Source organism: Rhododendron vialii, chromosome 11a, assembly GCF_030253575.1.
Source record: "Rhododendron vialii isolate Sample 1 chromosome 11a, ASM3025357v1".
Lineage (NCBI taxonomy): Eukaryota > Viridiplantae > Streptophyta > Magnoliopsida > Ericales > Ericaceae > Rhododendron > Rhododendron vialii.
Window position 1 is genome coordinate 19,958,718 of NC_080567.1, and position 15,959 is coordinate 19,974,676.

Genomic DNA, 15,959 nt, shown 5'->3' on the forward strand with positions numbered 1-15,959 from the left:
AAGATGAAAAGGTTTTGAAAAAAAACAGTTTAAAAACAAACAGATTTTCAAAAAAAAGAACAGTTTTTTTTTTGTATAAAATCTCTTTTTAGAAAACAGTTAAGAAAACAATTGTTGTGTAATGATGGAGGTATTTGATTGAGAATATGTGGAGTTCACTAAATTCGGTTATTGGCAGAAGGTTGCTAGTTTTGGTTATCTAAAGTCGAAAATTTAATTATTTCTAAGGAGATTGCTAAGTTTAATTATATCATTATGAGCCATATTTTGCACAAATATTGTTAACTTTAGAAACCTATTACTTTTGATTATGCCATTGTGGATAGCCTTAGGGCTGTGAGTGGTGGTTAAGGTCAGAATACACTAAAAAACAATACTATTAATTGTTGAGGTAAGCTCCAAAAACTGAACTGAAAACAAAATCATCCAAAAACCACGTCAACCCACCATCAATAAAATTAACGCTTACAATGGAACGATAAAACACTTATTCAATACACTATATGGTAATCCTTAATCAACTAACAATTTAAGAACTTCACTCCTTCAAAGACTTTTTCCTTGAACGCACTGAAACTGGCGAAATTAGTAGCCCTAATTGAGTAATGTCCAAGCTATTGGATAGACAGATCACAAAGCAACCTTCCAACAAGGCCAGAGCAATGCGCCTTTCTTGGTTGCAACCACCAGTGATTACCGTCTTCCTGAATTGGGTTAGGGCCGGGTATGATTAGATTACAGTTGTGCTAGATTTATCGAGCTGAAAAAAACAGGACATCCATATTACTTTCTAACCAAGCTTGAAAATGCCAACCCGAGAATCAAGTCATTCAACCTCAGCTCAACCCACTAAACCTACATAATGTTGTGCCGAGGAAAAAACTCCGTATTGTATTAATCAACTCAAACACAAATACATGAAAAAACCCTCAACACTCTGGTTCACTCCCTCACTCTGTTTGCTCCGTTCCACACCTCTCTGTAAAGACAACGCGTGAGGTGGGTGAGAAGTAGTTGCCCACACCTAAGAAAATAATCCTCTACATCTCACTCAAACCCACTTGGGAGGAACTTGACAGGCCAAGTCAACACTTTATCTAAGAAATTTATTAACTCAATATCTGAACATAAAATAGCGATAGAACGATCCAAAAAAAAGCTCATTTAGTTGTTTTCAAATTTTACAGAATCCCAGCTATTTCCGCAGCTTTTATGATCTTCTCTACTGGCTGTAGGAGGATCTGTCAATGAAAAACGCAAATATTTCCAAATAGTAGTATTTCTCCTTGATAGGAACTTAACCTGCTTCGGCAAAGGCAACCCGTGTACGAAATGGATTTCCTGGACTTTCTTAACCAAATAGACATTTTCTCATGAGTAATCTTAACCAAGCTTACCGCAACTCATTTTCAGAAGCTTGTGAAGCACGTCTCATGATTGAGTCATTTGAACAAATCAACTATCCAAACTAATGCAACCATTGGAACTCCAGGTTATTAATTGACACATGGCATCTAACCAGCCGCCCCCGGGAAGTTTTTAAAAAGTGAAAAATGGAAGCTTTCGATGCCAACAAAGGAAAATCTTTGAGGGATATAAACTTTTCTACTCATGCTTTGGCACATTGCACCATTAGGTCCCACCCATCAATGCAACATCACATATAGTCCCACAATTGATATTCCATCTTTGAAGTGACTAGTTAACATCAAGGCCCGCACAAATAATACCAAAAGTAAGAGGCGGCACTAAAAGCTAAAACTGATTTAACTTGTGTGATTGGGACCAGTGACTAACTTTAAGCCTAACCATGCCCTCACAAATCTCATCTAGTGGTTCCTTATAAATTCCATCCAAAGGGGGGGTGTCCTTGGTCATCCGCAACCTCACCTTCCCGTTAAAAACACCCTCTCGACTTCCTCATCTCTTAGTGTCTTAGCTCCTAGTGTCATACACTTTTCACCAATAAAATGGCAAATGTTCGCATTGCAAGGTTTGTCACTGAGGTAGCACCACCACAACTTGTGTGTGTCATGAGGCAAAGAGCATCAAAGGTTTTGGATACAATTAATGAAGAAGAGAGAGATATCAGCTCCAACGATTCTCTTTCTTCAACTCCAAAGAGTTCATCATCATCTTCTTGTTCTACCCCTACTTCTGCTTCATCTTCAAACGTAAACCAATCTAAGGGCTTTGTCAAAAAGGTACAAAGATCTCTTGCAATATTTGGCCACTAAAGAGGTACAAAGCCCCTATCTCCAATGGGGTTTTCAGCAACACGATTAAGTTGCAGTCTCTTCTGACTCAATTGCTTGGTTTTTACTCCCACGCACAGTGTCAGAAGATCTTGTATCAAAAGCCTAGGCATGATATGACCGGACGGAATAAACCTACTATTTGTACAAGCAATAATATTATGGCCTGAGAGACTGGCTGTAACTTTCTTGTGTATACCTAGACGATTTTCTGAAGAGTATTCAATCTGAGTAAATGCTTCGATGTTTAAAATGTTCTTGCCTTGCTTCATTGCTGAATTAAAAGTATCAGATTGTCTCAGCTACAAAATAAGAGACCCTATCTACTTCCAAACAGCAAAATAAAAGGCATAGGCATAGACATGGATGTGCTGAAATATGCTTTCATAGATGCCATGAAATCAAAATTGTTTTGATAAGGAAATCAAAATTGTTACCCTATTGCTAGTGCAGCAAAGAAGAGTAAGTCACAACTTCCATCTTATTTTCTATTGGTCAAAGCCTGATAGCAACACCTTTTCTTATCTTTTCTTTTCGATTGGTCAGAAAATACGACGGTGCAACATAAACTGGGGGCAGTAGTATCATGATGAATACCAAAAAAAAAAAAGAATCATGCATTGAGAAATGTATGACATGATTTGAACTCTAAGCAACCATCCTGGGAGTCGTGTACTCAGGGATTATTTGGGAGGACACCTGCAACCATCGCTACACAAAACAAATCAAAGACTGGAGATCAACTTTCTAATTTAAAATACTCAACTTGACAGGCATTAAGTCAACTACTAATGTTCCCTCTGCAAAATTTGAAAAAATTAGCCTCCTCTAGTGGCCTTGATACTCATTTGTACCAAAGCATAAGTTGTTTGCAACATGTACGAAAAAAACTATCTAAAAGGATATTAGTCAATTTCAACATAATTGGTACCACTTTTAAGTTTTCGAGAACAGATTGATTTCCTTTTCTATATTCGTGAAGTTTGGTGCTGTAATATCATGAAGAACCCCACGGGTGAGCTAACTCCAAAAACCCCTCCTGCGTTCAGATTGCTGGCTGCAACTCACCTGCATGAACCTGGAATCTCTAGTAGTCATCCGAATGCCCTACGACGGTGAATTTGTTCCTAGGCCTGACATGAGAAATTGAAAATATGAATAGCGCTTTCCCCAACCAAAACCTATATGCCGTTATTGAAGAATTCTAGTCGATGGAAGAGTCTATTTAAGTTTCAAAGTGTCTTTTAAGATTTCAAGAGTCTTCCTAGTTTTTAGAAGTCAATTGTCTTTATTTTTCATTCGGGGCGGTTCCGGAGACACTTAAAAAAACACCACATAGTTCCCGATCAAATTTTGATGATCCGAACCGTTCAATGTGTTTAAAACGTGTTTTTAAGGCTACTCGCTAGAAATCAGCTCAAAAAATATCTAGAAGGGCTTTGATCCTTGCAGTTTTTCATAAAACAGTTTCTGTGAGCATTTATGAAAAACTGCTCAGATCAAGCCTTTTCCGGTAATTTTTTTTGCCGATTTCTCGCGTGTACCCTTAAAATCACGGTTTAAACACATTGAACGGTTCGGATCATCAAAATTCGATCGGGAACTATGAGATTGAGATTTGGGGTGTTTTTTTAGGTGTCCTCGAAACCGCCCCGTTTTTCATTAAGTTCTAATCTCGGAAAACTAAGTTTATTTTTCCTATGTTGGAGGGATGTTCCAACAAGTCCTATATAGTTATATCCTTTGCTATGAATGAAATGAGTAGTTTTTGAGTGTTGAATTAAAATAGCCTTTGGCTTGTGAGAAGATATTTCTTCTTGTTAACTTGTATCCTTCGGTATTCCGATAGGTGGCGAGTTCCCCGTTTCTGTGTCTCTTAGGTGGATTCCTTAGAGTGGTAAGCGGTCTCTAGCCCTATATCCCTCATTAAATCCTCGAGTAGTGTTAATCTGTATCCCGTTGGGTCCTTAACTTTGGTGGTGAGCTTTACCCTTTTATCCCTTTATAATTTTCTTTTCTTCCTTCGAAATATTCGCGGTCAGTTTTGGTATCAGAGCACAGCTATCCACCTTATTGAGTTTTCATTCAATGGTGTTTGAAGATAAAAATAAAATGTTGGAAGGAGTTTTTTCGTATGAAGATTCGACATTTCCACAACCACAAGTAGATTGGAATTGGCTTCCAATGTACGATGAGTATAATAAAGATGGACTCTTAATTGTCCACGGGGATCAGAATTTTGCCACTGGCTATTGAGCAATGCGATCCTAGTTTCGATGTTGAGAGTTTTATAGAAGTTTTAACTCTTAAGGACCACCTCGTACAGAGGACAAGGATGATTTCAAGGTCGACGATGATATTGTTGAGTGGCCCTTTATACATCAAAAATTATTTCTGAACCAGTTGTGGATTGGAGTAAACAGCCAATTTTCGACGAAGAAACGACTATTGTTGCAGAAGTTTCTAAAGCAAACAATGAATTCCAAATACGTGGTGGGTCTTTCAAGCAACAAAATGTGGATCCATTTTGGAAATTTTTTGGAGGCTTTGCAAGCAAAAATCCAAGGGTTACATATCTACAGCACAATTTGAAGGAGAGAGTTCATTTAGTTTTTGGCAACGTTTTAAAGCTCAGGTGTGAAAAAATTAATGTAGAGTACAAGGTTGATGTAGACAAGATTCGGCAATCTAAACTATTTCAAGCCATGGAAACTCGAGGACGAGTTTTCTCAACTGGAGGAGAATGATGCCAGTCAAAGTCTTTGAAGTCATTCAAGAGGTCATTGAGTCGATTGGAGAGTCTTTAAGTTTCAAAGTGTCTTTTAAGTTTTCAAGAGTCTTCCTAGTTTTTAAAAGTCAATTGTCTTTATTTTCATTAAGTTCTAATCTTGGAAAACTAAAAGCTTATTTTTCCTATGTTGGAGGGATGTTCCAACAAGTCCTATATAGTTATATCCTTTGCTATGAATGAAATGAGTAGTTTTTGAGTGTTGAATTAAAATAGCCTTTGGCTTGTGAGAAGATATTTCTTCTTGTTAACTTGTATCCTTCGGTGGATTCTGATAGGTGGAGAGTTCCCCGTTTCTATATCTCTTAGGTAGATTCTTTAGAGTAGTGAGCGGTCCCTAGCCCTGTATCTCTTGTTAAATCCTCGGGTGGTGTTAATCTATATCCCGTTGGATCCCTAACTTGGGTGGTGAGCTTTACCCTTTTATGATTTTATCACTTTATAATTCTTTTCTCCTTCCAAATATCTGCCGCCAGGTCTCCTCTCGGTGAGGCCATATCATTTGCACCGAAGGATTTAAGATATTTCAGTTTTAATTTGGGGTGGGGTGGGGTGGGGTGGGGTGGGGGGGGGGGGGGGGGTGAACAGTGTATTGGTGTCTGGTGTCTGGTGTCTGCTTGCTTGCTAACCTTACCTATTTTATGCTCAACTTTTCAAAATAGACAACAATTATGGGACATCTCAAATTGGAAAGGACAACCAAAATGGTACGAACAATGTAACTTTTAAGAGTTTCTTAAACTGCGGTTCACAAAGGAAGACCATTTTCTGAAAATTGTGTTTTGTGTAATGACTTGTATACAATACAAACAATGAGTTATATCCTTATACAATATAAAACTTGGTTTGGGAAAATTTTGAATAATGTTTGTGGATTTCCTGTAATCCTTGCGCATTGTTCAAATAAAAGAATGCTTCTGTAGGTCAAACCAAATTTGGTAAACTAGATATTCTGCGATATAGGGACATATCATTTAGCATAGAATAGTGGAACCAGACCGAGCCAAAACGAACTTCGGTTCCAACCAGCGCAGTAGCCTCGGAGCTGCTATATAGATTTCATTTCCAAACTAATTTGAGTTTACGATCAACAGTCCTAAGCATCGAAAAAAAATCTCATCTTTCAGTCAATGGTAAATGTCAAAATAAGTGTCAAAGGGACGATTCATTAAGGAGTAATCAAGCCTTCTATAGATTGCCAGAGATGTACCCGCATGGTACTTGTAAACATCAAAGCTAAAAAATACTGACATATGAACCAGGTAGTTAATGGGTAGGAGATCCAACTACGCAAAAACAAACCAAGTCCGACAGAATTTCAACTCGCCCTTATTTAATAATCTTTTGGTTACGACATGTTGCATGGTTATTTCGTGGCATTGATATCTAAAGGGAAAAAAAAAACTTGAAGCACATTGCAGAATTGTCCACAATAAACGTAGATGGTTTTCTTGTCAATGAGGTCTTGAATTGCCTCCTTCAAAGCAAATGAGCGGTTATGTGGCCAGAGGCAGACCTAGATGATAATCACTGCCTTCATAAGCCCAAATGATATACAAGACACCAAAACAAGAGTGATAATAGTTCCTGAACAGATGGAAGAAAGGGGGATGGAAGACCACACAACTTTCTCCAGAGGTTCTTAAGTAATGCAGCAACATAATTGCTTCTTTTCAGTCTTGGAATTGCCAAGTGTAGTGGGAGATTGAACTCGCATCTCCTCTCGCAAAAAACAACGGTTAGGTCCTTCGGAAATATCCCAAGGATACAAACGCCAAGAAAACATAACTTAGAGAAAAATTCTCTGAAGTTGCAAACCAACCACCAGAGGAGGGGAAAAAAACTCAATTTGTCCTCAACAGAAAGCTGCTAAGGTAAGCCAATTGGTTACAGATAATGCAGAAAGTTATTACAATTGTGGGTTTGCGTGTGTTAAGATTAAGAAGATGCTCAAAGAGATTGGACAGGCAGAAGTAAGCTTTCATGCTGCACAATATAACTCAACAAGTAGCATTAGAAAAAACAAACTACTACAAGGGATTATCTTCTCCGCATAACATTCTCTCAATATAAAGTTTCGAGGATAATCTTTTTGAGAGACATTGTGTATAACATCAATTAAATGTGAAGCTGTTAGGACTCACCTCGTATGCAAAACTGAATTTGTGATAGGGGAACTTTCTTCAAGAAAAAACAGATTTCACACCTTTGAATTGTTCAACTCCTTTCGTTTAACCATTCTTGAAGACTTTAACTTAATCTTGCGCTTCTTGTATGATTCTGATTCAACGCTCTCTTTCAGTTTCTCCAGAGCTGACAATTGGCAAGAACAAGGGTAAGTTAACTATTGGAGAAATAGCTGACGTTATTTTATTCAAAACTTAAGGCACATTCAACACAAAGTCAGCCAACCATGATAACAGAGAACAAAACTAAATAAATGAAACTAACAAATTCACGGAATCTGAGACGATTAGCATTCCTGGTTGCAAATAACTTACAATTTCATGGAAATGATTTTCACACTCCTTTTTTGATAAATGCTCTCCAATTCTTGTCTTTTAGTGAAAAAATTACACATAAAAGATTCACTAAAGGACAAAAAATAGAGTGCATTTATCAAAAAAGGGAGTGTGGAAACCACTACCCTTCTTTCTACCTATATTACTTATGGGCCTTCGGCCAATAGCATGATGGTTATCACTAAAGGCGTTGAGATTTGTTCTTCACTCTTCACACAGTTGGATTCTGGAGACACTAAACTGCAGTTGGCGTGCAACTACTCTTTTGTTCTTTTAGAGTTCACTACTATAAGGTCCATAAGTAACCAACTGGCTTTATTTAATACTTTGTCTATCATTTTTCTGTACTTAAACCTTTTTTAACCCTTATTACTAAATCAATGTTGACTGTTTTCCTATTGCTTACTCATACGATAACTTATTCTTCAATAACTTGTCTATCATTTTTATGTACTTCATGTATTTCTTCCATTCTTAGTCCAGAAGAAATATGAACATTAAATTCATTAGGCGTTCATTTTCTCTTTAGTGCAGCGCATCCATGAATCACTACTCTTCTTATGGAACCAAATAAGATACAGAAATTACCAGATGTGTATGCTGATTGAAGTAACTCAATGGAATCGGAAGGAACAGAGTAAACAAGACAAGAGTTGTTGTCAGCTTTCTGTAACATCTTCTTGAATCGCTTAACCTGAAACAAGAGACAGAGAGGGTGACTACCCAAAATTAAACCAATGTCAAAGCATCATCGCAATTCTTTCATCTGAAAAATGGCAACAAGCTATATTAATTGAACAAAAAAACCAAGGGAAAAGGTTCCTTTACACCCTCAAAAGATATATAATTCTACTCTACCCTGCATATTCCGTGTCATAAGCGTCAAAATAATCTAGAATGGAAACACTTCAGCTATACCACATACCTCGTCCTTACGTAGAAGTGTAAAGCAACGTCCTGCCTGGCCCGCTCTTGCAGTCCGACCAGCCTGATGGATGTAGGTCTTTATGTATGCAGGTATATCATAGTTGATGACATTTGTCACACCTTCAACATCCATCCCACGAGTCATTGCATCAGATGAAACAAGTACTTGTATATCACCCGCCCAGAACGCCTTCAATGCCTTGCTGCAGAATAAGTTCCCACTCTACTTAAAGTCAAATCAGATTCAGATTAAATCATTTGCTCAAAGGCTTACAACAACATAACATAACCCATCTAGTCCCCAATCATTGGGGGTATGGGCGGGGGATGATTGGAGACAAACCTAACCTTTGGCAATATGTTTGGACTTTGCAGAACGTCACAGAGTTTGTTTTCCGATACAACAGTTTTGCCCTGTGAACCTGCTGTTTTTATAGTATGAAAATTTTACTTTATAACACAACGTGGGGCAGACGGGCAGTGCATGTACATTTCTGTTTCTACACCGCGCAATTTTGTGTCAGGATTCCAAAAAATATTCAGGCTCTGAGAATAGCTTCTCTAGTTCAAGTGGAAACCAAATCAAAATCTACATGACCTGCACCCAAGTATAATTGAAGACAGTGTTCTAAATGGCGCTTGGCGCTAGTCGGGCAGCGACCTGCCGCCGAGCAATTTGGCATTTTTTTCCAAAATAATTTTTTTAGATATTTTTAAGGCAATCAAGCTCTGCCAGGCCCCGCCAAGACGGCTGCCTAGGTCTGCCAAATCTCCCTTAGCCGCCAGGTTCCGCCATGTCTGCCGCCAAGCTCCACCAAATCTCCCTATCCACCGAATGAGCCACCAAGGGTGAAATCATGGCGCCGAGCTGCCACCGAGGCCGCCATTTTGAACACTGATTGAAGACCCTTCATCTTGCATTAGTAGAAAATAGTAATACAACCATAAATACGCAAACACCTTTAAAAGAGTTTTTCAGTCATCATAACCCAACCTACCATCTTTTAATCCAAGACCCAACTCCTTTCTCATACACCCTCTTGTGTGTGCGGCTGTGTGTGTGTGCACATGCATGCGCACAGCCGCACACACAACAAAAAGTAACCAATTCAAATTATCAACATGACATTGAAGAAAAGCTTCTCATGGTTTGCAGATACAATGGTTACAAAAAGCAAGGATTACATCGACAATGGTACCTACCATTTGGTAGAGCTAGCCATCTAAGTCTCTTGAATCAAATCCAACACATCCAAGCTTCCAATGTATCAAAGTCAAGACTTCGTGGTTTCGGTAACTAAAGGTAGAAAACTAAGCGACCAAATGATCCCTTTCGGTCTTTTGACTTTGCCAACGGCAAATTGGTGTGTTTTAGTCCCTTGATCGCCCAATTCATGTGCACCACATGCTTTCATTTCTATAACAGATGGAAGAGGATCCACTGATCAGCACAGGGCCTTAATCGTGTCTAAAAAGTGAATGAATGGGACGAGAACTGCGGGAAAAAACAACAAAAAGTACACTAATTCAGATGTTACCTTCTTACCGACTGACGCTGAAGACCTGAATACTCCTTGATCTTGATTTGAAAATCGCTGAAGAAGTTCAGTAAGGTGCACAGTCTATGCGTTGACTCCACCGACGATGTGAAAACAATGCATTTCTCCCCTTGCAAAGTTTGTAGAAGGGCTACTAAATACAAGGGTTTAAGCTTTGATTCACAAATCTGTACAGAAAATTGGGAGGAAAATGAACGTCAGTGCAACATTTTACTGGCAAAATAACAGCTTTTTGAAAGGTGAAGTATAGCTTCTTCATCTTTTTCTTGGAAGAGGAGTTGAACTCTTGACTTCCTTTCTTCTGGCACCTAAGTGCACTCCTAATGCCGTTGGGACAAAGGCCTCTTGGCAAGGTGAAGTATAGCTAAATTTTGCATTTAAATCTAACCCAGTAAGAAATATCCCCAAACAAAGTTTGTAGATACATCCTCAATAGAAATCCGAGGCTCATCAGAGAGACCACGACTCAAAAGGCAGAAGTTGCATGAAGAGTAACAACTCTACCACAGCATAGTGTCCCTAGGGAAACTCAACTTGAAAATTACGATGCACCAAAAGGAGAACCAGAGGATTCCAATCTCCATTAGTCTTAAACAGTTGTCCCTTTCATACATTCTTCAACTCTAGACCAATATTCTCTTCAAAGATCATCATATCATATAACGATGGTCATATAAGAAGCACAAAATACAGGTCACTTATTAAGTTTGGGCCTAATCCTAAAAATGAAGGGCCGACAAAAAAAATCCTAAAGAATGAGGGGAAAAAAGCTACTTAAAAAGCTAAGAACATTTTACAAACATGAGTGTGCCCTTCAATATGTTAACACAGCGTTCAGATATGTAAAGCCTCAATTCCAATCTCTTTCTTATAACTTCAACTTTGAAAGTCAAGGAACTTGGTAAGTACTTGTGTACTACATATATTAATGCTATTATCAAGAGTCTCACCAATTGGAAGGATTCTAGTCGTTCAGGGAGTCGATAGCGTCTTTGCCCAGTTGTCAAGAGCAAAGGGTGATGCAGATCAAGCGGGGCAAGCTTGCTTGGATCTTGGGTTAGTGTCGCAAATAGAACCATCTTCACAAGCCTAAGGTAAGCCTTACCCTTAAAGCCCCTTTCAACACCCCTGTAACATATTAAACCCAATTTTAAGAACAAGCTACCTGTCACATGTTAAATACTTCGCCAGACATTTAAACAAAACTACACAATAAATTTGAACAAAAGTTACATTATTATCGAAGATACATTAGGCCTTAGGGGATGCATTTAAGTAGCTGTATTAGACTTGTTAACTGTGGGTTCTAATACAATTCGTTCAGACCAAAATTTGTGAGAGCCAGTATGAAGGCACTCAAATTTGAGCAAGAAACAAATAAAAAATAAAAAATATGAAATATGAAATACACATCCAAACGTTGCCCCAGATATCAAGAAAGTATATTGACAGCCCTCACAAGTTTATGAAACCACCATAATCGGCAATTCACCTAGAAACCAACAGTTGAATCCATATGATAGGATCCTGGATACCTGACAGCAGTTTCATCCAAGGTGTATCTAATGCTTGCAGCACATATACCAAGTAACTACTAGCACTGACCAAAAATTGCAGCAACGCTTGTGGGGCATGCCCAACAGTGAGGAAGTTTCAACTATTCCAAGGAGGCGAAGGGAATTAGAACTCACGATCTCCTTATGGTTTTTAAGGAACCAAATGTGGAAGGAATGAAAGTACTGGTATGAGGAAAGAGACTTCTGAGATCCCCATCACTGGAGCGCATTAATTGACGAACAGTGGGCAGCCAGGATTGGTATGCTTCCCTGAGTAATCGATCTGTTTCATCAACAACCTAAAAAATAGACCTCGTCAAGGATACCTTTCCAGAGAAACTCCAAAATCAAAAGCAATGAATGTTAAATGGATATCCAAGTTGTTAGCAAAATATTCCCATAAATATATGCTACTGATGCTAAATAGAAACATTACTTTCCCAGAAGGGAAATTAGTTAAATCAGCCTTGTGGGCAAAAGTAAAACTCTCCTACTTACCAGATAAAAAAGATGCTCAAGTGTAAAACCTTTTGTAGAATTTATATGGTCCATTAAACTTCCAAGTGTTGCCACCAAAATGTCAACTGAACTTTGCAAATGAAGCAAAGGAGCTTCAGGGTCATAACAGATACCCGCCTCAAGCTTAGGTCTCTTAATGAGTTCTGAAATTTCATCAGCAATTGAAGATTGACCAACTGCCAAGCCGACAGATAAACCCACTGCAGGTGCAATGGCAGAAAAAAACTTCCTTAACCTGCAACAACAAAGAATAACTTACAGACATCTTTCAAGGGAAAATTAAGAAAGCACTTGGATACAATCACCCTCTTGTATTCATTACATCACAATAAGTCCACCTTTCATTTCCAACGGATCAAGAGTTAAAGGTCTTCAAACACTAGGATACTTTAATTTATAAGGATTAACAGCTTTAATCTCACTTGTTCTTTTTCATCAATTTGGTATTTTTTTCCGATTGAATTCAAAATTAATGGGGTTACATCATCTAACTGTATGAGTGTGTATGTAAGTATGTTAGTTAAGCAACAAGTATTGAATCGAAGTTTTCCAATCCCATATGATGCCAATCTTTTATGATTCAACGGACACTGGATTACATATATAATACTATTCTTGACACTCTATATCTCCATCAAAGAATACCATATAAAATGAAGTCATGAATTGCTCTTCCACATGGTTCAAACATCTCCTTACCTGATGCAATTCAAAGACGCATCCAACTTGTGCTCCACTAAGGGTTCTTAAAAAATAATTACTTATTTGCAATTTTCAAGCTGTAAAATAATGAACTTACTGAAATAATATTTTGTGCAATATAGATTTTGTTTGATAGATCTTGATGAGATCTTTTGAACGGTGCAAAAAAATTCAAAAAATTATTTTCGTAAATACATTATTTTTAAGTTTGAAATTTGCAAATTAAGTACTTATTTTTTAAGAACCCTTAGCAGAACAGGTTTCATTATCTAGAGCTATCCATCAAAAAGCTACCAAAAAGGATTCCCAAATCAACTAAATTGCGTCACCAAAACAAGGTTTACCAGGCAAAAAAGTCAAAGACGTGGCATTAAACATAACTAAAGTACTCAATGCACAAGGAGAAACATTCAGTAATTCCTAGTCTGCCAACTTTATTACGTTGAATGTACTTACTTTCCATCAAACAACATACTTACAACAAAAGGCCTTGCCACTATTCACTTGTAGGAGCTATTACAAACACTTTTAACCTATTTTGGCTAGGTCTAATTTCAAATATGTCCACACAATCTTGATAAAGTACCTTGAGCTACTTAATTTTTCTTTAATAAATAGGATTGTTTAGAAATCGAAGCTTGTCAACATGAAAATTAGCTACTTTGATTTACTCTCAGGGCATCACAATAAGACACTTGCGAAAGTTTGAACACTTGCCATAAATTACCAGATTTCCAACTGCTAACAATGAATGAAATTGAAGGAACTAACGTAAGAATGAAAGATAAAGGGAATTAGTACAAGTATGGTAAACAGTAAACCTAATACACTATTGACCAAACCTTTAAATCGAAGAAACTGATTAGCTATTGTAAACGTGAGCTCCATTTTCTATTGGTGCATCCAACAACATGAATCTAATTTTGCATTTTGGGCCTTATCAAAAGAAATATCGTCACCTTAAGTGATTTCTTAACTTTGAATCAAATTCCACACCTTCCTCTTCCGTTTACAATGCCGCCAATTATCAATGCCTTCATCAGTCCACAAGGGAGCATCTAGGAAATGAATGGAGCGTTTCAGTATTCCACCCTTGTTAAAACAATTTCTTAAGCACTAGTGCTCTCCTTTCTTGTTCATTCTGAGTTTTCCTCACTCCACCCTTCAGCACCTTCATTTTTTTTCCCTTTCATCAGCTTCAGCACCTTCATTTCAGCTAGACAAATTGTAGAATATCACTTTGATTCTATTACAACACATTTATCCAAAATTTTCCACTCTCGTGCCAATTTGCAGACATGTTCCCTCTTTTGCCACTGCATATGCTAAAAGGCCTGACTAAAAGAACTACAAAATTTGAGAGGTAATTTATATAGATTGCCTTCTTCCATTAATAAGTTAGAATGGTCATTTTATTGGTGGGTGAGCAGTAAAACCCTCAAGCTGACAACCATTGGAAGGCACCAACACCAACACCAACCCTGCCCAGTTGCAAATAAAAAGTAGCCAGTTGTGAAGGTTTTCTAACCTTCCTGTACCTTGAATTGACGGGAGTTCTAACCTTCCAGTACTGCAAATTGACCAGACCAGGCATTGGGTAATGGTTGGTTAATAGATTTATCCGTTATCTACCAAGGCATCAATCTCATAAACGTCCCACATCCAATGGACAATGCTTCAGGAGTTTGTGAGGCACCACGCAATACAGATTAGAAACAAAACATAAATCAAAGAAAGCCCCATGAGATCAAAGTTAACACAAACTAAATAAAAGGTTCATGCTCAATTTGTGCATGTATTTGAGTGAGAGAATTTGACAGCAGCATATTCCTTTAAAACAGAATCACCATGACATGATTGCAAATATGGGGAATAAGTTCACAAATAAGGGTATAACCTGCAAGGCTAAATCACGTGTTGGCAATACCACTAATGCACGAAGACATCTAACTGCACGAGTTGATAGAATCTGCACTATCGGCAACGCATAGGCTAGTGTCTTTCCACTTCCAGTCAGTGAGTTTATACAAAGGTCTCGTTCAAAAGAACCAGGTCCAATCGTCTCTTGCCAGACACCGACTTGCACTGGAAAGAGGGAAGTAATACCCATTTTCTGCAACGCCACCTCCAACCTATGTAGACCGCATCGACAACAGACATAACCACAAAAAGCTATGCAATACAACCTCGAGGGGTAAACCAACTGAACGCTATTTTTCAGTAATCAAATAGGACCTCAAATTGGAGCTCAATGTCAAGTTGCATGAGAAATAAAAACATTACTTCAAAAGGTCAGGCAAAAATGGTGCCTAGGAGTCTATATTCCATTTGTAACAATTATTCAATAACTTTTTCGCAGATATGATCTGAAGGAATCGAGTGAATGAAAACCATGTACATTTTAACAAAATATCTTATTACAGTGCTGTAACCCAGCAGAGCAGAACTGATCATTGGGTTGTTTAAGCTTAGTTAAGCGAGTTTCGGTGGTGTGTTCAAATTTGAGAATTTCATCAATTCCTCGGTTCCTCAACATTCTAAACCAGATAAGATAATAATAACAAAGTTTTCGCCTTTTTAACAAATTTAATTAGTCTTGCTTTAAACCACAGTATCCATACATATTAGCTTCACATAAGCACAAAGACAAAGACAGAGAGAGAACCTGGGGGCGAGAAAAGGAAGGAGATTGAGAGGGCATTCATCGATGAGAGTAACATCAATGGGACTTCTCATCCATGGGAGTACAGGCACGCTCTTCTTCTGCTTTTGGTACTGCTCCGGTGCTCACTCTCTCTCTCTCTCTTCAGTTTCTTCCTCTCGAGGAATGTGCAAGTGTACAACTACACGGGTTCGGCTCATGTCCTGTCCAGTATACCAACATCCAGTTTGGTCCAGTGAACGGCTGAGATTAATTCTACTAAATCCAAAGCTCCACACCATGCCACCTCAGCTCTCCCCTTTTGCTCTAAAAAAGAGAGAGACTTGTTAACGGATTCTTGCCAAATCGTTAACGGAAGTCCTGCAACAGTAATATTTTCAAATAAGAATAAATTTTATCCGGACTAGCGGATACCTAATTAAATACTTCAATTTTTAATCTATTTAAATGGTGCAAATATTTTATTTTA

At 38.0% G+C, this 15,959-nt stretch overlaps 1 protein-coding gene across 1 annotated transcript; it reads right to left on the reverse strand.

The window, feature by feature from the left end:
* Window positions 1-7,105: 7,105 nt before the first annotated feature.
* LOC131307365 (DEAD-box ATP-dependent RNA helicase 1-like) lies at window positions 7,106-15,615 on the reverse strand (the record flags this gene model as incomplete). The annotated part of the gene is made up of 10 exons (XM_058333837.1): window positions 7,106-7,356; window positions 8,154-8,259; window positions 8,491-8,695; window positions 10,031-10,218; window positions 11,002-11,179; window positions 11,743-11,906; window positions 12,106-12,351; window positions 13,353-13,361; window positions 14,726-14,960; window positions 15,494-15,615. Coding segments are annotated over 10 exons (1,566 nt in total), but the record flags the coding sequence as incomplete, so codon positions are not given.
* Between the last annotated feature and the right edge of the window lie 344 nt (window positions 15,616-15,959).